The sequence below is a fragment of the Oncorhynchus nerka genome, linkage group LG3, assembly GCF_034236695.1.
Source record: "Oncorhynchus nerka isolate Pitt River linkage group LG3, Oner_Uvic_2.0, whole genome shotgun sequence".
Classification (NCBI taxonomy): domain Eukaryota; kingdom Metazoa; phylum Chordata; class Actinopteri; order Salmoniformes; family Salmonidae; genus Oncorhynchus; species Oncorhynchus nerka.
Genome location: NC_088398.1, coordinates 26,443,424 through 26,471,300, shown reverse-complemented (window position 1 = coordinate 26,471,300; position 27,877 = coordinate 26,443,424). Strand labels below are relative to the sequence as shown.

At 43.0% G+C, this 27,877-nt stretch overlaps 1 protein-coding gene across 1 annotated transcript; it reads left to right on the top strand.

The window, feature by feature from the left end:
• The first annotated feature begins 86 nt into the window (after window positions 1-86).
• On the top strand, window positions 87-27,877 carry LOC115105684 (glycoprotein endo-alpha-1,2-mannosidase-like protein). The gene is made up of 4 exons (XM_029627978.2): window positions 87-1,381; window positions 5,369-5,478; window positions 21,473-21,549; window positions 25,928-27,877. The coding sequence occupies exons 1-4, from the start codon at window positions 886-888 to the stop codon at window positions 26,562-26,564; spliced, it is 1,320 nt and encodes a 439-aa protein (XP_029483838.1). The 5' UTR covers window positions 87-885; the 3' UTR covers window positions 26,565-27,877.

The window sequence follows — 27,877 nt, the reverse complement described above, 5'->3', positions numbered from 1 at the left end:
ACAAATATCAGTATAACACCAGACCGGCCAAAGCTCCGCCTCCATGTAGCAAAACATGGACTGTAAAAAGCAGCCAATGGCGCCGATGGCGAATTGCTACCATGGACAGCGACCACGGAGTGTGCACGTCCAGGATCTTGTTGCATTGAATTTAGAACGTTTTCGTTGCTGTCACTACGTGGGTTTACTTCCGAGCCTAATGTAAAGCATTAGGTAGGAGACGCATCGAGCCAGCAGCGAAAAGCGAAATAGTGTAACAGAGTGACGACAATACAGCCATCAGAAGCCAACATCTGACTGTAGCCTATAGACGATAGAAAGACATCAGAGAGATTTGATCACTTGACATGGAGGCTATTCTTATTCGAAATGTGCACATTTTCTCCAAGAGCTCATATAATCAGATGGTGCTATTGCTTTCATCATTGCAATTGGGGAAAACTAATCAAAATGTGTAATGTGTCCTTATTTCACATTCTACACTGCAACAAGGTAACGTGGGCTCCTTAAGACAACGATATTCTGTTAACCGGTTGAATTGAGCAAGTTAACTCCGCTTGAGAACCTGATAAAGGGACAAATAATTTCACATCACTGAGATCTAAATGCAATGCCAGATTCCACTGCGTCATGCAACGCGACCATTAGGCTTCGTCCGCAATCATGTAGGCTAATAGTTATTAGGCAATTAATCATAAAGTTATGCATTTTCTGCGTTCCTGTATCATTTTCTAGAGTGTAGTAGGTGAACTGTTATAGTATACTGCCTATAGGCTATACGACGTTTGGAGAAAAGCAAGTCTTATCCACATCGCTGACTTCAGCCGACCACGAACCCCCGGTTCACTCCAGCAGGAATCACATCTGAGAGACAATCTACCCGCAATGGCCAGGCTGCGGAAGAAAGCGTGCATAGCTCTGTTTTTATTTACACTCTTCGTTTTTGGAACCATGATGGGTTTGAGAACTCTGAAGCCCAGCGATGGGTTCTCAGACCTGGCCCCGGGGTTGGGCCTCCTGCCGATGATTGGAGGAAGGATGGACCGGCGCTCGGTGTCCCAAGACGTCGTCTCCTCCCCGGGGCAGGTGCGCGCCAAAGTAGTTTTATCAAACTCGGGACCTCAAGGAACCATATTTTACGACGTCCACATATTTTACAGCGTGTGGTACGGGAACCCGTCGATGGATGAGAAATACATGCACTGGGACCATGTCCTCGTGCCACACTGGGACCCCAAAATCGCCGCCAGTTACCCGAAAGGGAGGCATATGCCGCCGGAGGACATCGGCTCCAGTTTCTACCCTGAGCTCGGTCCGTACAGCTCGAGAGATCCGGATGTATTGGAGTCACACATGGAGCAGATTGGAGCGGCTGCTGCAGGTAGAGTGCAAAGGTGCAGTGGTTCTTCTATCCTGAAACATACAAACAAGTTTTAACATTCGCATTAGTTTGGTTGCTGCTGTGCCTGTCCAGTTAACTTGAAGTTTTGACATTTTGTTCAACTTTGAGCACAGCTACAATAGGATCTATATGGGCCAAAGATTTGAATGACTAACTTTGATGCATATAGGCTATATATTCTTCCAGATGTATACTGTGATGCTTCCTGTCTCCCTTATTCCAACAGACAACCATTCTACTCTGTCTTTAGACAGAATAAGTGATGCCTTATGTCTGAGTGATGAAATGTTCCTTCTTACATGCAGTGACTCTTTAGACCCCCTTTTTTAAAAAAATCGTAATGGTGGGTATCTTTCAGTACACGCATGAAGTGACAGCTCATAAATGTATATGTTGCAGCCAGATAAATTATTGTTCACGCCCTGATAGAGGGGGATATCAAAAACGGTTTCTGTCAAGCAGCCAGCACAGCAGGCCACTGGCACAGACACAGAGTATGCATGCAGCTAATTGATCAAGCCATGTCCACTTGGGTCACAAGCTGTGTGGAATATTTGATTACAATATCTAAAAAGCCATGGTCGCGCGTATTAAAAAGTTATGGCCGCACAATTCATTTTTATTCACTTCTCTTGCGCTCTGCCGGTTTATTTCAGCACTCATGTAGTGGACAGCTCCGCACGCTCACCTAAGCCCACCAGCAGCCTTGTAAGGGGTGCGTAACCGGTGGCAGTGAACAGCCGGAGCAGTTTAATAGCAAAACCAACGCATAAAAATAACAAGATATTTGGTTTAAAAAAATCCGTTTCGCACCAATAAACACATGCACAAGCACTTACAGTAAACAATCCCACACAAAGACATGGGGGGACAGAGGGTTACATACACAACAAGTGATTGAGGGAATTGAAGCCAGGTGTGAGGAAAAACACGACAAAACACATGGGAAATAAAAAGTGGATCGATGATGGCTGGAAGACCGGTGACGCCGAGCGCCGAGCGCCGCTCGAACAAGGAGAGGACCCGACTTCGGCGGAAGTCGTGACAAGCCTTTTCTCACAGCAGTTTTAGAACGGTGTTAATCTTGACATCCACTTCCAAGCAATCATGAATGTGGACAATTGAACACTTGAATAATATGTGTTTGCTGCTTATCTGTATTTCACTGAGATCGAACATACAAACAGATGAACGCCAGGCCGCGCGAATAGGAAGTCCCCTTTTTACTCTAAAAAGTTATCGAAAATCCATCAGTCAGTAGAAGGAGCCCTTAAGTCTTATAAGAAAAGTGGCCATGACTGTCCACTGCAAAGGTCAGCACTGAAAACCATAACCGCAAGTGGCATGTACATTGTCTGAAATAAGTAGCCTATGTTTTCAACGAAAAATGTAAGCTACTTGTATTGACCAAAATGGGAGTGATGATGCCTTGGAGTTGGGTGTGAAAACGACTGATGGGGTAGCCAATCGAGCCATGCTAATGTTGTCTGCCTTCGGCTGAACTGGTGATTGTACACCATCCGGAAAATAATCGTCCCTTCCCATTTCTTTCCCCTCCCTTCCCCTTAAAGCGAACACTGTGACAGATGGAACACAGAAAGGCCAACTGAATGTGCTTAGTTAAAATGAGTCAATTTAATTAAAGCCACGGGCACAAAGACCCATAAAAAAATCCAAATAATATCCTGCTTGCAGCGGTGACTGATTCCACTCCGCGAGAAGCCCATAATAAAATGAATAGAAGCCCATAATAAAATGAATAGAAGCCCATAATAAAATGAATAGTGCGGACATAACTTTTTAATACATGTGACCATATCTTTTTTGAAATTGCAATCAAATATTCCACACAGCTTGTGACCAAAGTGGACATGCCTGTCTTGCTGGCTGCTTGACAGAAACCGTTTTTGATATTCCCCTCTATGAGTGCATGGGAAACAATTCCTCTGGCTGCAACGTAGACATTTATAAGCTGTCACTTCCTGTGTGTACTGAAAGATACTCACTCTTACGATTAAAACAGAGTGCATAAAGATTAACTGCATGTAGGAAGGCATTTGTCATCACTCAGATATGAGGCATCACTTATGCTGGACAAAGATACAGTAGAATGGTTGCCTGTTGGAATAAAGGAGACAGAGAGCACGAGCAATGTGCAACGCAAGCAATGTATGCCAAATGAGCCCTAACAGTATACAGTTGAAGTCGGAAGTTTACATACACTTAGGATGGAGTCATTAAAACTAGTTTTTCAACCCCTCCACAACAAATGAGAGTTTTGGCAAGTCGGTTAGGACATTACTTTGTGCATGACACAAGTAATTTTTCCAACAATTGTTTACAGATTATTTCACTCATATTTCACTGTATTAGAGGTGTACCTGTGGATGTATTTCAAGGCCTACCTTCAAACTCAGTGCCTCTTTGCTTGACATTATGGGAAAATCAAAAGAAATCAGCCAAGACCTCAGAAAAAAATTGTAGACCTCCACAAGTCTGGTTCATCCTTGGGAACAATTTCCAAACGCCTGAAGGTACCACATTCATCTTTACAAACAATAGTACACAAGTATAAACACCATTGGACCACGCAGCCGTCATACCGCTCAGGAAGGAGACGCGTTCTGTCTCCTAGAGATGAACACACTTTGGTGTGAAAAGTGCAAATCAATCCCAGAACAACAGCAAAGGACCTTGTGAAGATGCTGGAGGAAACAGGTACAAAAGTATCGATATCCACAGTAAAACGAGTCCTATATCAACATAACCTGAAAGGCCGCTCAGCAAGGAAGAAGCCACTGCTCAAAAACCGCAATAAAAAAGCCAGACTACGGTTTGCAACTGCACATGGGGACAAAGATTGCACTTTTTGGAGAAATGTCCTCTGATCTGATGAAACAAAAATATAACTGTTTGGCCATAATGATCATCATTATGTTTGGAGGAAAAAAGGGGAGGCTTGCAAGCCTGAAGAACAACATCCCAACCGTGAGGCACGGGGGTAGCAGCATCATGTTGTGGGGGTGCTTTGCTGCAGGAGGGACTGGTGTACTTCACAAAATAGATGGCATCATGAGGTTGGAAAATTATGTGGATATATTGAAGCAACATCTCAAGACATCAGTCAGGAAGTTAAAGCTTGGTCGCAAATAGGTCTTCCAAATGGACAATGACCCCAAGCATACTTCCACAGTTGTCGAAAAATGGCTTAAGGACAACAAAGTCAAGGTATTGGAGTGGCCATCACAAAGCCCTGACCTCAGTCCTATAAAAAAATTGTGGGCAGAACTGAAAAAGTGTGTGCGAGTAAGGAGGCCTACAAACCTGACTCAGTTAAACTAGCTCTGTCAGGGGGAATGGGCCAAAATTCACCCAACTTATAGTGGAAAGCTTGTGGAAGGCTACCCGAAACGTTTGACCCAAGTTAAACAATTTAAAGGCAATGTTACCAGCTACTAATTGAGTTTATGTAAACTTCCGACTCCAACTGTACATCTGGCAGAATATGTAGACTATATGCATCAAAGTTAGTCATTGAAGTCAGTGGAACTCTTGAGGAATGTTGGCCCATAGAGATCCTATTGTAGGCCTACAACTGGCAGCGATCACATCAATAAGTCCTTCAAGCCAATCCAGAACCCTTAGGGGATGTAGGCAACTATCACACTGACCAAAACGACTTAAAATGGTGTAACAGGGACATCACGAGGTTCAGGATTGGGTATCAGAGATGTGTGGTCATTGAAATAGAATGACTAGAATGGACAATCCCATTAAAGTCAATGTTCTGTGATAGGTGGACCAGCAGCCATATTGGGTGTATTGTAAAATTTCCATGCTATGAGCGGCTTTTCCCTTTCTAGTCATTTTCTTTCCACATTCTAGTAATTATATTTCTGTGTGGGGTATAGCCAACCTGAAAGGTCATGTGTGGAGACTTAGAGATACTTGTCCTGTGTGGTCTAGGGGTGCTGGTGCTGTCCTGGTATCCTCCGGGCCTGGCCGATGACAACGGAGAGCCCACAGAGGACCTGGTGCCGGCCGTCCTGGACGCTGCTTACAGACACAACCTCAAGGTAAGGAACAAACAAACAAACAAACAAACAAACAAACAGACAGACAGACAGACAGACAGACAGACAGACAGACAGACAGACAGACAGACAGACAGACAGACAGACAGACAGACAGACAGACAGACAGACAGACAGACAGACAGACAGACAGACAGACAGATGCTTTGCTTTGGAATCAGTGTTTGGGATTCATGAGCTCTGGATAAGAATGTGTGCTTTGGTAAGGAATCTTCCAACGAACAAAGTTACACAACCAACTGGTAAACATATCCTAATACTGTACAATAGTATTATAATACACAATAGTGTACCATTACTTCAAAAAAGTTGATAGCCAAGTGTGACTTGACTTTGAGTAGGCAGCGTGGAGGGAGGATGAGGACATCTCTAACTAAGAGCAGAGGGGACATAATAAAGCTGCCGGCGGGAACTGTTGTTTATGGGATGAGCAGGGAAACACACCAGGGACTACTACATGACCTATTGCCAAATTAGGTCAGAAAATGCCATCCCAGAGATAACGACTGCGTCAACGTCGACAGGTCGAGTCCCCTCTGCCTGCTGTCACGGACTGCATTGAAGCTCATGAACCTTTTAGAGGGCCCCTTCTTCGTAATTCGATACGTGTAACATCGGATGGTAGATGCACAGTAGATGCAGCAGAAACATAGTAGCTTTTCAAGATGTTCAAAGGAAAAAAAGATACTCCAAGTGAGCTGTACTGGCTTGATCCGGCAGCATCTTGGATGACATAACCGATATATAAAAACAGCCACACAGCCGTTTGAGTGGTGTGTATCCATTCACCCCGAGTGGTTGGAAGTGTGTGAGAATGTGTCTAAGACACTTTAAGGCAGTTTAAGTGGTGTACATTATGCTGAATTTTGGTATATAGCACTTTGGGTGGTGTATCCAGGGGTGAATTTTTCAAACACCTGAAACAGCATTTTCCTGCAATCTAGAGCAATAATTATTATGCCTAATTCTATGTAAAAACAATGTATATTTTTCTCCATAGGTTATCTAAGCATTCCTCTTTATGTGTGTGGCCCCTAATTATGATAAAGCGTGGGCTTAAAAATTAAGTTGAGTATTTCATTTAACATCTGAAAAATAAAAAAACAGGACAAATCTGAGGGGGCACTATGGGCAGAACACTTCTGTGTATCTGTGTGTCAGTAGACAGCTGTGCGGCAGGATGACTTGCATTTGTGTGTGTGTGTGTGTGTGTGTGTTGTTTGAAAGATCCATTGCAGCTGTTTTTATCTCAATAAAATCACCGTACTGTGATTGTTTTCAATTAAAATGGTCAAAAAGAAACAAAAATAGCTTCTTATCAAAGAGCAATTTCTCAAGCAAGAATATTGCTAGGACTGTCTAGGAGGGAAAACCATAAACTACCTGTTATTGGCAGAGGTTTGGAACTCTTTCTTATTGGTCTATTCACTAATTTACTGTCTGGTGATTTTTTAATTATTAAAAATTGAACCTTTATCTAACTAGGCAAGTCAGTTAAGAACAAATTCTTATTTACAATGACGGCCTACCCCGGCCAAACCCTAACCCGGACGACACTGGGCCAATTGTGCGCCGCCCTATGGGACTCCCAATCACTTTTTTTTTTTACAGCCTGGAATCGAACCAGGGTCTGTAGTGACACCTCTAGCACTGAGATGCAGTGCCTTAGACCGCTGCGCCACCCGGAAGCCTGGTGATGTCACCAGGCAGGCCAAAACTCCATCCTACTGCAACAGGCTGAAATTTCAGGCGGTCTTTTCAAATAGGTCTTACACTAAAATGGCATTATCATGATTTTCACAATTTCACCATATTATTCCAATCTAGAAGAAAAAGAAACGCACACGTATTTAGGCGAGGTGCTGGCTAGCGGAGTAGAAAACTTGAAAATAAAAGAGAGCCGAACACTCTAGGAGCTCAGATGCAAAAATGTAATTACCAACGTTTCGACAGCCAAGCTGTCTTCATCAGGGTATAATCACAAACACTGCGGGATGACTCGTTTATATAGTGTCAAAAGACACAGGTGTCTGTAATCATGGCTAAAAGTGGCCTAATATCATTGGTAAATTCTCAAATATTAAAATGGCATACAAAGAACACCATACAAACAACAAATGGAGAGCATATGATCATAAATTCATTTTAGACTACACAAGCTTACAAACATACAAACCATATTATTCCAACCATATATTATTGAAATATATATAAAACACAGGAAATCACATTTTTGACTGCACTGGGCCTTTAAAGACTGCTCAGGGGCATTGCGAGCCTCGTGCCTGTGTGAATGAATGCGGACTGAATGCAGTGTGACAAGAGAGACAGGCTTGAGCTAGAGCCTGTTTCTCCCCGCCTTGCATCGATAATACACACTCTGTGTTTGCTCAACACACGGTCACATTTAAAGAAAATTGAGAGCGGATTTGTTTTTGTGTTTGCATGAGAATCTCTGCTACATAAAAATCATGCAAATAATACGATATTCAAAATGTATATTTATATGAGCACAAGTACAGAAAATAAATGTCTGTTGTACGTGTAATGTTGTGAATGTTATTCCGTAATCCAGTCCATGTATTTGTACAGAAATATTCCAGTTCCATGTTTTACACGCAACAGATAGTTGTGCTAGGAAGCCTTGTGAATAACCATGTAATGCCAGCGTACTCTAAGTAAAGTTCAACTAAACTATATCAAACTCCCAGACCTCAGTTCTTATAAGCATAAGTAATCAAACTAACAGTACAGAGGTTATAGTTCATTCTGAAGGATTCAGAATTGGCTATATTTTTTATACAAAAATATTGCAGCTTTACTGATACAAGAGAGCAGTAAAGAAATAAAGCCAAAGTAGGGAAAGATAACTTTAACAAACAACAACAAAATGGTCCCAGCCACTTTTTTTGTAAACAGCTAAGGGATGGGGACTATAAACACTGTATGTGGACACCCCTTCAAATTTGTGGATTTGGCAATTTCAGCCACACACTTTGCTGACAGATGGATAACATCGAGCACACAGCCATGCAATCTCCATAGACAAACATTGGCAGTAGAATGGCCCGTACTGAAGAGCTCAGTGACTAGGGTGTCATCTTTCCAATAAGTCAGGTCATCAAATATCTGCCCTCCTAGAGCTGCCCCATTCAACTGTAAGTGCTGTTATTGTGAAGTGATAGGCCACACAAGCTCACAGAATGGGACGGCATAGTGCTGAAGCACGTAGCGTGTAAAAATCGTCTGTCCTCGGTTGCAACACTCACTATCGAGTTCCAAACTGCCTCAGGAAGCAACATCAGCACAATAACTATTCGTCTGGAGCTTCATGTAATGGATGCCAGGAGAACGCTACCTGCCCGAATGCATAGTGCCAACTGTAAAGTTTGGTGGAGGAGGAATAATGGTCTGGGGCTATTTTTCATGGTTTGGGCTAGGCCCCTTAGTTCCAGTGAAGGGAAATCTTAACGCTACAGGATTCAATGACATTCTAGACGATTCCGTGCTGTCAACTTTGTGGCAACAGGTGGGGAAGGCTCTTTCCTGTTTCAGCATGACAATGCCCCCGTGCAAAATGCGAGGGCCATACATGGTTTGTCAAGATCGGTGTGGAATAACTTGACTGGCCTGCATAGAGCCCTGACCTCAACCCCATCGAACACCTTTGGGATGAATTGGAACATTGACTGCAAGCCAGGCCTAATCGCCCAACATCAGTGCCCGACCTCACTAATGCTCTTGTGGCTGAATGGCAGCAAGACCACGCAGCAATGTTCCATCATCTAGTTGAAAGCCTTCCCAGAAGATTAGAGGCTGTTATAGCAGCAAAGGGGGGACCAACTCCATATTAATGTCCATGATTTTGAAATTAGATGTTCGACGAGCAAGTGTCCAATTCTTTTGGTCAAGTATTGTATTATTATTTTAAAAGTCCAAAAATGGATGTACCAATCCGAGATTGACCCTTTAATAACCTTGTTATAGAACATTTAGAGTGGTTCTCTGCAGCAGTATCCTGTTCAAGTGCCCACTTTCTCCTGACCACATTCTCCCACTGCACATAAGGACATCTATTGTTGGAGTGCCTTTAGTGCAAAATCTTCACAAACTGCTGACCGTAGAAAAATATGTCTTGGGTCTCGAAGCAACAAAAAAAAAAAAAAATCATGTAAAAGAGGCTCTCTTGCACTACAATCTTCCTGGAATTTTATGCAAAGACAAGGCAGATTAAAAGGTATAATTTTGCCTCCTCTTTCACACCAATATGTAAGACAGGTATTAGCAGTAGAATGCATTATCGCTCTGGGTTGAACACTAACATAGGCTCCATGGGCATAACTTGTCCCATTGTTATCAATGCATGACTTATGCAAAAACATGTAAGCATATGGATTTCAAGTTAGGATTCGGCCCTTTATACTCAGTGGCAGCATCCCACCATGCATTTCACTTCATCATGGGGCTCTTTGACTTGCATATACATTCTAATGTACTCCTTCTGAGGGATCCTTAGTGGCAAAAGTGAGCAATAATTTGAGGTCCCAATGTGTGTAGCCTCTTCAAAGGAAATGTGAATGTTGTACATGAAAGATAAATTCTGTTATATTTCATGGACACAAACAATGTTGTCAAAGAAAGAGACTGGAAGAGAAAGTCTTTAGGGGGCACTAGCGTGAAGTGTTTTTCACTGTTGCAGGTGAATGTATGACATGGTACCTGCTCAGTCAGTCCATCTCTCTGTTAATGTCATCCCTCTCCTGTCAGATCTGTCGTGACGGAACTTCTCTTTACAGTCTGACCTGAGGTGATCACAATGAGCGGAGGCTACAGAGCCTTCATAACTTGCTGCTTGACGGAGCAATCTAAGGGAGCTCTGTGTGTGACGTGGTCTGAATAACAGCAGACAGTCCCGAGACAGACATGCTGAATCTTCACAGTCTGAAAAAGCCTTAGAAACACTGGCCAGAACAGGTCTAGACTAGTCTACCAGGGATGTGGGGTCATCAGCGATTGGATCGTCTCAAACCAATCAGAGTATCAAACCCACGTGTGTTCTGGCTCTAGCCCAACTCATCAGTTTCTGGACCAGTCAGACGGCCCGAGTGTTCACATTCGGTGAAGGGTTGAGGAGGTACTCAGATCCAGACTCATTGCGGAAAAGAAACTAACCTCTGTGGCGGGTGTGGCGTAGTGTTTGGCCGGAGCGACGAGTCTGGGTAGCCAGGCAATACTACTACAGGCACTGACTTAGACTCCTAAATCTGGGACCTTACACTGTTTTGTTTATATAAGAATAGCATTGGACAAAGCCCCTAAATCAAGTCTGGGCGCCCACACAGCTTTTGTATTATGTATGTACGGTTGGAGTTTAAGAGCAGATCCTCTTGCGTTTGAAAGCTCCAGAGCTCCACTGAGTCGAACAATTGTGGTCACACTGCTTGCTTGGAGAGTAGCTCAGGCTGAAACTCCCATTTGGGAGTGTGGGGGGCTGTGTGTGGGCTCGGGGGGGAAATCGGGATATGCGGGGGTGACGGTCCCATGACTCAGTTTTCCTCCCTGAACAATCCGGGTCCCAAGGGGCAGGAAAGTAGGACATGTTGCACAGCAGCAGCAGTGCAGAGATGCCCATGTGTGGGCAGGCCATGCTGTCAGGCACACTTCCCCATCTCCAGATGCCCAGCACAGCATGCAGCTTCCATCTTCCATCTCACAAGACTTTGCTTGCATCCCAAATGACACCCTATTCCATTCATAGTGCACCAATTATGATGGGCCCTGGTCAAAAGTAGTGCACCACAAAGGGACTAGGGTGCCATTTGGGGTGCATGGTTAGTGTGCTTGCTAAACTTTGATGTTGATGAGAAGTTGACAACCATAGTGTGTAGAACCCTACTGAAATCAAACTAATATAACCGAAAACGTTCTTGGAAGTACGAAGTGGGACCATCTCATGATATGTTCAATACTGTATGGTGTTGACTGTTTTGAAATGCTGTCTGGGTAGTTTAACGGATGGTTGAAATCCCCTCCTAAGGTCCTGTTACAGTGCATTACGTTGTATTCGACTCGATTCAGCCAATTCTATGCCCTGGTGATGGTGATAGGGCTGGGTCTGTCTGTGATAAACGCTCTTGGTTTGCTTGGGTCTCTCATTTCCGTCTAAATTGCTGCTGTGTAATGACCTTATGTGTCTCGGGTGGAACATGAGCAGGCTATTCCAGAGGCGGCAGTCATCTGCGGTGAGCGGGAGTAGAGATGGTGACAGCTCTTTTTCTTAGGGAGAAATAATTAGACAGAGAAACGGCAGGCTTTAAAAACTATAATGACTTTTTTTTTCTCGGCCGAGTCACTCAGCTTTCAATCTAAGTTATTAGCACAGAAAGAGTTGTAATTTCCCTCTAATGATACCTTGCCTCGAGACATTAATCAGATTACGGAGAGTTGTTCCTACACTTATTGCCTTCGACACTGATATCAGACGAGTGGCCTACACAACCATAGTGAGCTACCCTGACACAGGGGCTCCAAATGAAAATATATTTTCATCCGACACTGAAGCACTTAGCTGCCACCATTAGCGACAACAACGATTTTCTCCCCATGACCACATTTAACTATACAGGACAACAGTTTAAAACAGATTTGCCTCCCATCCCTAGCCAGCACCACTCCAATCCATTAGCACACTTTTGTCCCAATGTCCTGGTGACACTTTGAGCCCTTGTTGTCACCAAGTTACATCACCACGGCAACTTGTTAGGAAGCCCCAGTAGCCACTTACTTTCATTTCAATAGTGCCATACCCCCTACTCCAACCTATCCCAATCTAATGCACTATACTTGGCTACAGTCCCTCTCCATAATAAGACAAAGACAATTCCCAGTCATGAAAAATACAAAACATGCATAGCCTAACAACGTGTAAAATGTTTAGCACTTTATTCTCCATAGTGAATGGTATCCTAACAGCATCATGACAAGTCTTTTTATAGCATAAAAGACCATTCCCAGTCATGAAAAATGCACAACATGCTAAACCTACAACATGTTTAGCACTTTAATCTCCACAGCCCATGGTAAACACTAGCTAACCCCATAATGACAACAAAGTATTTTATAGGGTAGTGCTACTGTGTCTTGGCAGACAGAACCAGGGAGTGGCGAGGCAGAGCTCAGACAGGAATTTAATCAAGCGTCAGGTGGGAATGATGGATCTACAACAAAAGCAGCAGACTTATGTTAGCAAACTGGTGAGGTGTTGCTGCTTCCATTCTATTATGGCTCTATCCATCCAGTTTCCTTCTTGCTGGGTCCCTGGGGAACCAGTTGTGGGAGAAGAAAAGTGGTCCACTTTGATCATATATAATTCAAAGTAGTGAAATTCTCCACGCTTACTCTTAAAAATCCAAGTTAAGCATTTTTGTATTTGTTTCGTAGCTGATCAGCCACTCTGTTCCTCATTGAGGAATAGTACTATGATTCACTGGGTTTTAGTGGATGACAAATTACCTTGGGATAGATGTGTCAGGTTATTTGTCATGGCACAACACCTGTGCTGAAACAGTCATTGTCTGAGACAATCCTATAACACAGTCTGTAAAGGTTGTACAACATATTAACACCACCACTGTGTGCTTCTATTGTCTCGTATGGGGACATTTCTGTGCACCCACTTCGTCCACTTCTGTTGGCCGAGAAATGTGACTGTTGCGAAAGCCGCAGCTACTCTTACTAGGGTCAACACAGAACATGAAAGATTACATAATACAGAACATTAATAGACAAGGACAGCTCAAGGACAGAACTCCGTACATTTAAAAATGTCACATAGCCTACACACAGTATCAATACATACACACCAAATATCTAGGTCCAATAGGGGAGAGACGTTGTGCCATGGGGTGTTGCTTTATCTGTTTTTTTTAAACAAGGTTTGCTGTTCATTTTAGCAATATGAGATGAAGGGAGTGCCATGAAATAATGGCTCTATATAATACTGTACACTTTCATGAATTTGTTCTGGATTTGGGGATTGTGGCGTGTCTGGTGGGGTAAGTGTGTGTGTGTCAGAGCTGTGCGTGAGTTGACTATGCAAACAATTTGGAATTTTCAACACACTAATGTTTCTTATAAAAACAAGAAGTGATGCAGCCAGTCTCTCCTCAACTCTTAGCCAAGAGAGACTGGCATCCATAGTATTTATATTTGCCCTCTGATTACAATGAAGAGCAAGACGTGCCGCTCTGTTCTGGACCAGCTGCATCTTAACTAGGTCTTTCTTAGCAGCACTTGACCACATGGCTGGACAATAATCAAGATAAGACTAAACTAGAGCCTACAGGACTTGCTTTGTGGAGTGGGGTGTCAAAAAAGCTAAACATCTCTTTATCACAGACAGACCTCTCCCCATCTTTACAACCATTGATATGTTTTGACCACAACGGTTTGTAATCTTAGGTAACACCAAGTAATTTAGTCTCCTCGGCGTGTCAAACAGCCATACCATTCATTACCAGATTCAGCTTAGGTCTAGAGTTTAGGGAATGATTTGTACTAAATTACAATGCTCTTAGTTTTAGAGATGATCAGGACCACTTTATTACTGGCCACCCATTCCAAAACCGACTACAACTCCTTGTTAAGGGTTTCAGAGACTTAATTAGCTGTGGTTGCTGACATGTATATGGTTGAAACATCAGCATACATGGACACACAGGCTTTGTTTAATGTCCGTGGCATGTCATTGGTAAAAATATAAACAAGTAGGGGGCTAAGAGAACTGCCCTGCGGTACACCACACCTTACATTAGAGAAGCTAGAGAATTTTCTATTTAAGAAAACACTCTGAGTTTTATTAGATGGCTCTGAATTCACAATATAGGTTGAAAAGCCATAAAACACAAGTTCTCTCAACAACAGTTTATGGTCAATAATATCAAAGGCTTCACTGAAATCTAACAGTACAGCTCCCACAATCTTCTTATTATCCATTTCGTTCAACCAATCATCAGCCATTTGCGTCAGTGCAGTCTCTATAGAGTGCCTATCTCTATAAGCATACTGAAAGTCTGTTGTCAATTTGTCTACAAAGAAATTGAAATATTATTTGGTCCAACACAATTTTTAGAACCAGTAAAGGCTGCTTTACCACTCTTGGGTAGTGGAATGACTTTCTTTTCCCTCCAAGCCTGAGGACAAACACCTTCCTCTAGACTCAGATTAAACATATGACAGATAGGAGTGGCCATAGAGTCAGCTACCATCTTCAGTAGCCTTCAAAACTAAATTGTCAATGCCACGACGTTTGTCATTATTCAGTGCTAAAAATGTTTATACCTGTCACACACAAACTATACACAATTCAAACTTTCAATGCTTTTCTTTCATTATTCGTTTTTTTATGCATGAATACGATGGCTCACTGTTCGTTGTTGACATATCCTGCTTAAGTTTGGCCACTTTGCCAATTAATCATGCAAATAATTGGCGACATCAAATGGTTTTGTGATGAATAAGCCATCTGCTTCAATGAAAGATGGAGTTGAATTTGTCTATCTGCCAATAATTTAATTTAAAGTACGCCAAAGTTTTTTTCTACATCATTCTTTATATCATCGATCTTGGCTTCATAATACAGTTTCTTATTCTTTTTGTTGAGTTTAGTCACATCGTTTTTCAAATTGCAGTAAGTTAGCCAGTTAGATGTGCTGCCAGACTTATTAGCCACTCTTTTTGCCCCATTTCTTTCACCCATACAGTTTCTCATTTCCTCATCAATCCATTGCGACTTAACAGTTCTAACAGTCCGTTTCTTAACAGGTGCTTGTTTATCAATAATTGGAAGAAGCAGTTTCATAAATTCATCAAGTGCTGCATCTGGATGCTCCTTATTAGTCAGTTCAGACAAACAAATATTTTTACATCATTCACATAAGAGTTACAGCAAAAACCTTTGTATGATCTCTTATACACTATTTTAGGCCTAGCTTTTGGAACCTTGGTTCTTCTAGATATAGCCACTATCTTGTGATCACTGCATCCAATGGGTACGAATACAGCTTTAGAGAAGAGTTCTACCGTATTAGTAAACATTTGATCAATACATGTGGATGATCTTGTTCCTGTAGTGCTTGTAAACACCCTGGTAAATTGACTAATAACCTGAACCAGATTACAGGCACTGGTTACAGTGAGAAGCTTCCTCTTGAGCGGACAGCTTGATGAAAACCAGTCAATATTCAAGTTCCAAAGAAAGTAGACCTCTCTGTTTACATCAAATACACTATCAAGCATTTCACACATATTATTTAGATACTGACTGTTAGCACTTGGTGGCTTATAGCAACAAATCAAAATAATAGGTTTTAGATGAGGCAGGTGACCCTGGAGCCACACTACTTCAATAACACTTGACATGAGATCTTCTCTAAGCATTACTGGGATATGGCTCTGAATATACAGTACCAGTCAAAAGTTTGGAAACACCTACTCATTCCAGGGTTTTTATTTATTTTTTACATTGTAGAATAATAGTGAAGACATCAAAACTACGAAATAACACATATGGAATCATGTAGTAACCAAAAAAGTGTAAAATAAATCCAAATATATTTTATATTTGAGATTCTTCAAAGTAGCTGTCACGGTTGTTGTAAGAACGGGACCACGGCGCAGCGGATGTTGAGTTCCACATATTTATTGCAGAGTGAAACTTAAAGAAAAAACAATAAATCAATAAACAAACAACTAAACATGACTACGTGGTGCACACGCACAAACACAAAACAATATCCCACAAATACGGGTGGGAGAAATATCTACTTAAATATGATCCCCAATTAGAGACAACGATTACCAGCTGCCTCTAATTGGGAATCATACAAAACACCAACATAGAAAATATAAACTAGAACACAACATATAAGTTATAAACTAATATAAACTAAATACCCCCTAGTCACGCCCTGACCTACTACACCATAGATAAACTAGGGCTCTCTATGGTCAGGGAGTGACAGTAGCCACCGTTTACCTTGGTGATGGCTTTGCATACTCTTGGCATTCTCTCAACCAGCTTCATGAAGTAGTCACCTGGAATGCATTTCAATTAACGGTGTGCCTTGTTAAAAGATCATTTATGGAACTTCATGCATTTGAGCCAATCAGTTGTGTTGTGACAAGGTAGGGGTGGTATACAGAATAAAATCAAATGTTATTAGCCACATGCGCCGAATACAACAGCCTTACAGTGAAATGCTTACTTATGTGCCCCTAACCAACAATGCAGTGGGGAGAACAAGTATTTGATACACTGCCGATTTTGCAGGGTTTCCTACTTACAAAGCGTGTAGAGGTATGTCATTTTTATCATAGGTACACTTCAACTGTGAGAGACGGAATCTAAAACAAAAATCCAGAAAATCACATTGTATGATTTTTAAGTAATTAATTTGCATTTTATTACATGACATAAGTATTTGATACATCAGAAAAGCAGAACTTAATATTTGGTACAGAATCCTTTGTTTGCAATTACAGAGATCATACGTTTCCTGTAGTTCTTGACCAGGTTTGCACACACTGCAGCAGGGATTTTGGCCCACTCCTCCATACAGACCTTCTCCAGATCCTTCAGGTTTCGGGGCTGTCGCTGGGAAATACGGACTTTCAGCTCCCTCCAAAGATTGTCTATTGGGTTCAGGTCTGGAGACTGGCTAGGCCACTCCAGGACCTTGAGATGCTTCTTACGGAGCCACTCCTTAGTTGCCCTGGCTGTGTGTTTCGGGTTGTTGTCATGCTGGAAGACCCAGCCACGACCCATCTTCAATGCTCTTACTGAGGGAAGGAGGTTGTTGACAAAGATCTTGCGATACATGGCCCCATCCATCCTCCCCTCAATACGGTGCAGTCGTCCTGTCCCATTTGCAGAAAAGCATCCCCAAAGAATGATGTTTCCACCTCCATGCTTCACGGTTGGGATGGTGTTCTTGGGGTTGTACTCATCCTTCTTCTTCCTCCAAACACGGCGAGTGGAGTTTAGACCAAAAAGCTCTATTTTTGTCTCATCAGACCACATGACCTTCTCCCATTCCTCCTCTGGATCATCCAGATGGTCATTGGCAAACTTCAGACGGACCTGGACATGCACTGGCATGAGCAGGGGGACCTTGCGTGCGCTGCAGGATTTTAATCTATGACGGTGTAGTGTGTTACTAATGGTTTTCTGTGAGACTGTGGTCCCAGATCTCTTCAGGTCATTGACCAGGTCCTGCCGTGTAGTTCTGGGCTGATCCCTCACCTTCCTCATGATCATTGATGTCCCACGAGGTGGGATCTTGCATGGAGCCCCAGACCGAGGGTGATTGACAGTCATCTTGAACTTCTTCCATTTTCTAATAATTGTGCCAACAGTTGTTGCCTTCTCACCAAGCTGCTTGCCTATTATCCTGTAGCCCATCCCAACCTTGTGCAGGTCTACAATTTTATCCCTGATGTCCTTACACAGCTGTCTGGTCTTGGCCATTGTGGAGAGGTTGGAGTCTGTTTGATTGAGTGTGTGGACAGGTGTCTTTTATACAGGTAACGAGTGGAGAACAGGTGGGCTTCTTAAAGAAAAACTAACAGGTCTGTGAGAGCCGGAATTCTTACTGGTTGTTAGGTGATCAAATACTTATGTCATGCAATAAAATGCAAATGAATTACTTAAAAATCATACAATGTGATTTTCTGGATTTTTGTGAAGTGTACCTATGATAAAAATTACAGACCTCTACATGCTTTGTAAGTAGGAAAACCTGCAAAATCGGCAGTGTATCAAATACTTGTTCTCCCCACTAATTAAAGAGCAGCAGTAAAATAACAATAGTGAGACTATATATAGGGGTGTACGGGTACAGAGTCAATGTGTGTGTGTGTGTGGGGGGGGGCACTGGTTAGTCAAGGTAATTGAGGTAATATGTACATGTAGGTAGAGTTATTATAAAGTGACTATGCATAGATGAGGGGGGCAATGCAAATAGTCTGGGTAGCCATTTGATTAGATATTCAGGAGTATTATGGTTTGGGGATAGAAGCTGTTTAGAAGCCTCTTGGACCTAGACTTGGTGCTCTGGTACCGCTTGCCATGCGGTAGCAGAGAGAACAATCTATGACTAGTGTGGCTGGAGTCTTTTTATGGCCTTCCTCTGACACCGCCTGGTATAGAGGTCCTGGATGGCAGGAAGCTTTGCCCCAGTGATGTACTGGGCCAACCCCACAACCCTCTGTAGTGCCTTGCGGTCGGAGGCCGAGGCAGTTGCCATACCAGGCAGTGATGCAACCAGATGCTCTCAATGGTGAAGCTGAGGAACCTTTTGAGGATCTGAGGACCCATGCCAAATCTTTTCAGTCTCCTGACGGGGAGAGGATTTGTCGTGCCCTCTTCACGGGTGTCTTGGTGTGCTTGGACCATGTTAGTTTGTTGGTGATGTGGACACCAAGGAACTTGATGCTCTCAACCTTCTCCGCTACAGCCCCGTCGATGAGAATGGGGGGGATGCTCGGTCCTCCTTTTTCTGTAGTCCACAATTATCTCCTTTGTCTTGAAGATAGACCTCTTTGGTAAAAGACCAAGTACATATTATGGCAAGGACAGCTCAAATAAGCAAAGATAAACGACAGTCCATCATTACTTTAAGACACGAAGGTCAGTCAATCTGGAAAACTTCAAGAACTTTGAATGTTTCTTCAAGTACAGTTGCAAAAACCATCAAGGGCTATGATGAAACTGTCTCTCATGAGGACCGGCACAGGAAAGGAGGACCCAGAGTTCCTCTGCTGCAGAGGATAAGTTCATTAGAGTTACCAGCCTCAGAAATCGGCAATTAATTGCATCTCAGATTGCAGCCAAAATAAATGTTTCACAGAGTTCAAGTAAACAGACACATCTCAATATCAACTGTTCAGAGGAGGCTGCGTGAATCAGGCCTTCATGGTCGGATTGCTGCAAAGAAACCACTACTAAAGGACACCAATAAGAAGAAGAGATTGCTTGAGCCAAGAAACACGAGCAATGGACATTAGATCGGTGGTCTGAGGAGTCCAAATTTGAGATGTTTGGTTACAACCGCCGTGTCTTTGTGAGACACAGAGTAGGTGAACGGATGATCTCCGCATGTGTGGTTCCCACCGTGAAGCATGGAGGAGGAGGTGTGATGGTGTGGAGGTGCTTTTATGGTGACACTGTCAGTGATTTATTTAGAATTCAAGGCACTTAACCAGCATGGCTACCACAGCATTCTGCACCGATACAACATCCCATCTGGTTTGCGCTTAGTGGAACTATCAGGCTGTGTAAGGGCTAATTGACCAATAAGGATGGAATGCTGCATCAGAGGACGTGGCCACCACAATCACCCGCAGAGTGAAGGAAAAACAGCCAACAAGTGCTCAGCATATGTGGGAACTCATTCCAGACTTTTGGAAAAGCATTCCAGGTGACTACCTCATGAAGCTGGTTGTGAGAATGCCAAGAGTGTGCAAAGCTATCATCAAGGCAAAGGGTGGCTTCTTTGAAGAATCAAAAATATATTTGATTTGTTTACTTGATTTGGTTACTACATGATTCCATATGTGTTATTTCATAGTTTTGATGTCTTCACTATTATTCTACAATATAGAGAATAATAAAAATAAAGAAGAAACCTGTGTCCAAACTTATGACTGGTACTATATATAGCAACACCTCCCCCATAAGCATTCCTTTCTTTTCTATTGTACTGCGGCTACTGCCGTATCATCAAAGCAATTATCTAAGTGAGTCTTATAATTGGCTAATATATGAACATTATCTGATGTAAGCAAGTTATTGATTTCATGAACCATACTTCTAAGGCTACATATTGGCTATTTTCAGCCCTTTCCTGGGTAGCTTCTCAGAGAAAGACACAATATCGAAAAGAACAAACAAAGAAAGAGAAAAACAACATACACTTAGCAGTCCATTAATCAGTTGGTGTGTGTAAGTGTGTATGTGTGTAAGTGTGCTGTGGGGTTGAAGCTACAAATACATAGGCTTGGCTCTCTCATCCCTTCCAGGCTTTTGGGAGGGAGGGTGGACAATGAGCCTGTCATATTGGATGGAAGCATAGCCCCACGCACTCTGGCAGCTTTCATGGCCGGGATAAGTTATTTTCTCTTCAGGAGCACAGTTTCAGGATAGTCCTCGTTACGGAAGATGTACATTCCTCTCAAGTTCATGGCTCTTTCCAGAACCGCTACTTTGTCCTTGAACCTCAGAAACTGGACGACTATCGGGCTGTGCCTGTCACCTGGGCTGGAGGTGGGTTTTCCAGTCCCCTTGGCGTGCTCCAACTCAATCTTCCTGTGGTCCATCTACAGTTTCTCCGAGATAATTTCACTCACTTTGTCGTCAGACTCCGTCCAGGTCCTGCGGAGATTCTGCAATTCTATCTACAACAACGTTGTTCCGCCTCAACTGTCCTTCGATATAATCTGATTTTTCCGTCATTATCAGGGATTCACATACAGAACTAATGTCCTCTCTCAAATGCTTACAGATGGTTGTCATCTTGCCGTTTTCCTGTTTAAACTCACAGAGCAGACCCTGGGAGAACTGCAAACTGTTCTTCAGGTCAGATTATGTTATTAGTGGACTCCACCAGTATTTGGACACAACAATTGAAGCTATTTTCTTGTTGTAACAACTGCTTATTATATTGGCGGTATAATAATGGCTGTCATGCTCCTCCTGAATCCTTAGGCTTTGAATAGCTCTCAATTAGACCCAAGGGGCAGCTGAACACAGCCCAGCTCCTGTCACCTTTCCAAATGTGAATATTCTCTAGAGTTTGAGTCAATACAAACTCATCACCTTAGATGGTTGGGTTGGCTGCATAGACACACTTACAAATATGTGACAACAATGGAATGAATGGAAAGCCGTAGACTAAGATGTTTTTCATTTTCTTCCCAGGTTGCATTTCATCTCCAGCCTTACAGAGGGCGGAGCGACCACAGTGTCCATGATAACATCAAGTATATCATCGACAGGTAGGTGTTGTCTTTGTTTAGAATAACTTTAAACTGAAGTGGACACAAAGTAAAACCTTGAACTTTCCTGTTGAAACAGTAGTTTTCAGACAACATAGACCCTTTTAAAGGACAGACACAGTTAAATCAAATTCTATTGGTTGTTTATACATGTTTAGCAGATGTTATTGAGGGTGTAGCAAAATGCACTGTTCCAACAGTGCAGTAATATCTAACAATACACACAAATCTAAAAGTAAAAGGATGGAATTAAGAAATATTAGGATGAGCAATGTCGGAGTGTGTGTGTAATATATATATATATATATATATATATTCTCAGCAAAAAAAGAAACGTCCTCTCACTGTCAACGGCGTTTATTTTCAAACTTAACATGTGTAAATATTTGTATGAACATAACAAGATTCAACAACTGAGATGCACTGAACAAGTTCCACAGACATGTCACTAACTGAAATGGAATAATGTGTCCCTGAACAAGGGGGGTCAAAATCAAAAGAAACTGGTGTGTGTGGCCACCAGCTGCATTAAGTACTGCAGTGCATCTCCTCCTCATGGACTGCAGTTCTTGCTGTTCTTGCTGTGAGATGTTACCCCACTCTTCCACCAAGGCACCTGCAAGTTCCCGGACATTTCTGGTGGGAATGGCCCTAGCCCTCACCCTCTGATCCAACAGGTCCCAGACGTGCTCAATGGGATTGAGATCTGGGCTCTTCGCTGGCCATGGCAGAACACTGGCATTCCTGTCTTGCAGGAAATCACGCACAGAATGAGCAGTATGGCTGGTGGCATTGTCATGCTGGAGGGTCATGTCGGGATGAGCCTGCAGGAAGGGTACCACATGAGGGAGGAGGATGTCTTCTCTGTAAGGCACGGCGTTGAGATTGCCAGCAATGACAACAAGCTCAGTCCGATGATGCTGTGACACACCGCCTCAGACCATGATGGACCCTCCACCTCGATCCCGCTCCAGAGTACAGGCCTCGGTGTAAAGCTCATTCCTTCAACGATAACTGCGAATCCGACCATCATCCCTGGTGATACAAAATTATGATTCATTAGTGAAGAGCACTTTTTGCCAGTCCTGTCTGGTCCAGCGACGGTGGGTTTGTGCCCATAGGCGATGTTGTTGCCGGTGACGTCTGGTGAGGACCTGCCTTACAACAGGTCTACAAGCCCTCAGTCCAGCCTCTCTCAGCCTATTGCGGACAGTCTGAGCACTGATGGAGGGATTGTGCGTTCCTGGTGTAACTTGGGCAGTTGTACTTGCCATCCTGTACCTGTCCCGCAGGTGTGATGTTCGGATGTATCGATCCTGTGCAGGTGTTCTTACACGTGGTGTACCACTGCGAGGACGATCAGCTGTCCGTCCTGTCTCCTTGTAGCTCTGTCTTAGGCGTCTCACAGTACGGACATTGCAATTCATTGCCCTGGCCACATCTGCAGTCCTCAAGCCTCCTTGCAGCATGCCTAAGGCACTTTCACACAGATGAGCAGGGACCCTGGGCACATTTCTTTTGCTGTTTTTCAGAGTCAGTAGGAAGGCCTCTTTAGTGTCCTAAGTTTTGTAATTACCTACCGTCTGTAAGCTGTTAGTGTCTTAACGACCATTCCACAGGTGCTTTTTCATTAATTGTTTCATTGAACAAGTGTTCAAACACTGTTTAAACCGTTAACAATGAAGATCTGTGACGTTATTTGGATTTTTACAAATTATCTTTGAAAGACAAGGTCCTACAAAAGGGACATTTATTTTTTTGTTATATATATACAGAGTTGAAGTCAGAAGTTCACATACACCGTAGCCAAATAAACTGAGTTTAAATGTTTCACAATTCCCAACATTTAATCCTAGTACAAATTCCCTGTCTTAGGTTAGTTAGGATCACTGCTTTAAGAATGTGAAATGTCAGAATAATAGTAGAGAGGAGGATTTATTTCAGATTTTATCTCTTTCACATTCCCAATGGGTCAGAAGTTTACATACACTCAATTATTATTTGGTAGCATTGCCTTTAAATTGTTTAACTAGTGTTTAATGTTTTGGGTAGCCTTCCACAAGCTTCCCACAATAACTTGGGTTTGGCCCATTCCTCCTGACAGAGCTGGTGTAACTGAGTCAGGTTTGTAGGCCTCCTTGCTCGCACACACTTTTTCAGTTCTGCCCACAATTTTTTTATAGGACTGAGGTCAGGGCTTTGTCATGGCCACTCCAATACCTTGACTTTGTTGTCCTTAAGCCATTTTGCCACAACTTTGGAAACATGCTTGGGGTCATTGTCCATTTGGAAGACCTATTTGCGACCAAGCTTTAACTTCTTGACTGATGTCTTGAAATGTTGCTTTAATTTTACTTTCTCATTGTGCCATCTGTTTTGTGAAGTGCACCAGTCCCTCCTGCAGCAAAGCACCCCTACAACATGATGCTGCCACCCCGAGCTTCACGTTTGGAATGGTATTCTTAGGCTTGCCAGCACCCCCTTTTTTCCTCCAAACATAACGATGGTCATTATGGCCAAACAGTTCTATTTTTGTTTCATCAGACCAGAGGACATTTCTCCAAAAAGTACGATCTTTGTCCCCATGTGCAGTTGCAAACCGTAGTCTGGCTTTTTTATGGCGGTTTTGGGGCAGTGGCTTCTTCATTGCTGAGCGACCTTTCAGGTTATGTCGACATAGGACTCATTTTACTGTGGATATAGATACTTTTGGAACTGTTTCCTCCAGCATCTTCACAAGGTCCTTTGCTGTTGTTCTGGGATTGATTTGCACTTTTCACACCAAAGTACGTTAATCTCTAAGAGACAGAATGTGTCTCCTTCCTGAGCGGTATGACGGCTGCGTGGTCCCATGGTGTTTATACTTGCGTACTATTGTTTGTACAGATGAACGTGGTACCCTCAGGCGTTTGGAAATTGCTCTCAAGGATGAACCAGACTTGTGGAGGTCTACAATTTTTTTTCTGAGGTCTTGGCAGATTTCTTTTGATTTTCCTATGATGTCAAGCAGAGGCACTGAGTTTGAAGGTAGGCCTTGAAATACATCCACAGGTACACCTCCAATTGACTCAAATTATGTCTATTAGCCTATTAGAAGCTTCTAAAGCCATGACATCATTTTCTGGAATTTTCCAAGCTGTTTAAAGATACAGTCATTAGTGTATGTAAACTTCTGAGCCACTGGAATTGTGATACAGGGAATTATAAGTGAAATAAATCTGTCTGTAAACAATTGTTGGAAAAATTACTTGTGTCATGCACAAAGTAGATGTCCTAACCTACTTGCCAAAACTATAGTTTGTTGACAAGAAATGTGTGGAGTGGTTGAAAAACGAATTAATGACTCTGACTTCCACTTATCACACACAAAATGGGATGTATAGACCAGTGATGCCTATAAATCCCATTTTTTCATGAGAATGGCCTTATTTCTATTACAGCATATTGGATGACTCTCATTCATATTCCATTCACCCAGTTCAATGTAACAGTGATAGGTTTAGGCTACTACATGACACTCAAATTTTCCCTATATGGATCATGAGGTTGCTACAACCTAGCCTTTGAATGAAAGTTTACAATGTAGGTGCACACAGGTTGAGAGACAAATTTGTAATCAAAGTGACCGCCTTGCACACTCATGCCTGCATCTAGCCGATATAGTTTGTATTCATTAGTCTAACAGTTGAGTTTCCATTGAACAAATTCAGGTATGTTTATCCCCGTTTTGTTCCATTTGCTAGTGACAGTGACTAAGTTCAGGGTAGGGTACTGGGCGGAGTCCAGCTAGTGATGGCTATTTAACAGTCTGATGGCCTTGAGATAGAAGCTGTTTTTCAGTCTCTCGGTCCCAGCTTTGACGCACCTGTACTGACCTCGCCTTCTGGATGTTAGTGGGGCGAACAGGGTATGGATCGGTGGCTGAGGTCCTTGATGATCTTCTTGGCCTTCCTGGGACACCGGGTGCTGTAGATGTCCTGAAGAGCAGGCAGTGTGGTTCCGGTGATGCGTTGGGCTGAGGACGGTGCAGTTGTCATACCAGGCGGTGATACAGCCTGACAGGATGCTCTCAATTGTGCATCTGTAAAAGTTTGTGAGGGTCTTTGGGGCAAAGTCAAATTTATTCAGCCTCCTGAGGTTGAAGAGACAGCCTCGCACCTTCACCACACAGGGATATGTATGCCGAGGAACTTGAAGCTTTTAACATTCTCGATGTGGATGGGGGCGTGCTCCATCTGCCGTCTCCTGAATGCTAAATTACATGTATATGAATCTAGAATGTGCTTCCTATCTTATTAGGTTACTTCTAGGTAATTTTTTCCATGCAAATATTCAAATCTGTACCTATAATCTCCTGTCCATTTATTTGTGTTTGAAGGTACGGGGACCACGGAGCCTTCTACAAGTTCACCTCTAGCACAGGGAATATTCTGCCTCTGTTCTACATTTATGACTCGTATCTGACGCCGCCCGAGAACTGGTCCGACCTGCTCCACCCCACGGGCTCCCACAGCCTGCGCGGCACGGCGTACGACAGTGTCTTCATTGCCCTCATTGTGGAGGAGCGCCACAAGCACGACATCCTTGCCGGTGGTTTTGACGGCATGTACACGTACTTCGCCTCCAACGGGTTTTCTTTTGGTTCGTCCCACCAGAACTGGATCGCCGTCAAGGCGTTCTGCGACGGTAACAACCTGTTATTTATACCTAGCGCCGGGCCAGGCTACATCGACACCGCGGTCAGACCGTGGAACAACCACAACACGCGCAACCGCGTCAACGGCCGCTACTACGAGACGGCCTTGCAGGCAGCGCTGAACGTGCGGCCCGAGATAGTCACTATAACGTCGTTCAATGAGTGGCACGAGGGCACACAGATCGAGAGGGCTGTGCCAAAAAAGACGGTGACCAGGTTGTATTTGGATTACCAGCCGCACCAACCTGAACACTACCTGGAGCTCACCAGGAGGTGGGCAGAGCAGTTCAACAAGGAGAAAGAGACATGGCTCATGTGAACTGGCACTGTGTGTGTGAAAGAGAGAGAAAAAGCATGAGTGACTGTAGAGGTTTATGAATGTGTGAGAGACAAGTGCGTGGGAATTGGACTGGCGAAAAAAAAGAGAACAGGGAGAACTCGATTTAACTTTTTTGTTGATGAAAAATTGCATTATGTGGTACATTTGGGATATTCTACAGTTGACACTTATGTGCAACAATAAGCTCCCCATCCTGCTTGCCATATCTCTGCCCTGGATTTTGTCTCCTGATAACCTCCAGACAAACCCCATCCCTGCTACACGCATGGATGGACACGTCAATAGTCCAATATACAGTACACTCTGTCCTACTTTGACAAACCACTGCCCAATGTAACCATCTGTTTGATACAATGCACCCTGGCATGACTTTTCTTTCTGCACAATTCTTTTAAGTTTTAAAATTATAATTCCAATAAAATAGACCAGGTGACATTTCTAGGATTTGACTTTTATCCACAAGCCTTCTCTTTGTTGTAATGTATGAGAGAAAAGGACAGGAGAGAGCGAGAGGGATAGTGGATCTGGACGATATATATATTTTTTCCCCCTCTTCATTAAGTATAGTCTTTTCTCTTCACTCAAAGCAAATGTGCTCGGTGCCAAGTAAAGGGGTATTTCCTGTGTGGCTTAACAAGGATGTGGAACTCAAAGATGTAGGGTGAACCTGCCCCCTAGAAGCTGATCTTGGGTCAGTTTTACATTTCCCCCACTAATGGCTAAAGTTGAGATTGGGGGAGCTGATCCTAGATCGGTCACCTAAGGAAACGATATAAACCAAAGTGTAAGGGAAAACGGCATGGTTGACTGCCAAATGGTTTAATGTCAGTGCACTAGGGAGAATAAGTGGTTTCACAGAGATTTTGGGGTATCCGAGCATGTGATTGCAGACCAATTCAGCCCAGAGGAAACGCCATGTCCACAGCAGTTTACGTTTATCTGAAGACAGAAAACAACCACCACCAGAGAGAAACTACATTCAACAATTTCATATTTTAAGTCGAGCACAATTACCAGTTTCAATAAATGCAATCTGTTCAAAACAAGTTTCATATTCAATCAACATTACAGTCGGGACATAATTTGACATTTTATAGAAATAAACTGTCACTCATGTGCAGGAAATGTAAATGTATAGTCAGGTCAGGCTGGGTACTGGAATATGAATGATAAATGCAGTGTGTATGACTTATTTGTACCTAGGCTTACTGAAATCTTGCTGTCGATTACTAAAATTAAAACAGACATTTTAGGAATAAAAGGATGTGCCCTCTGACTTCTCTTTAAAACAA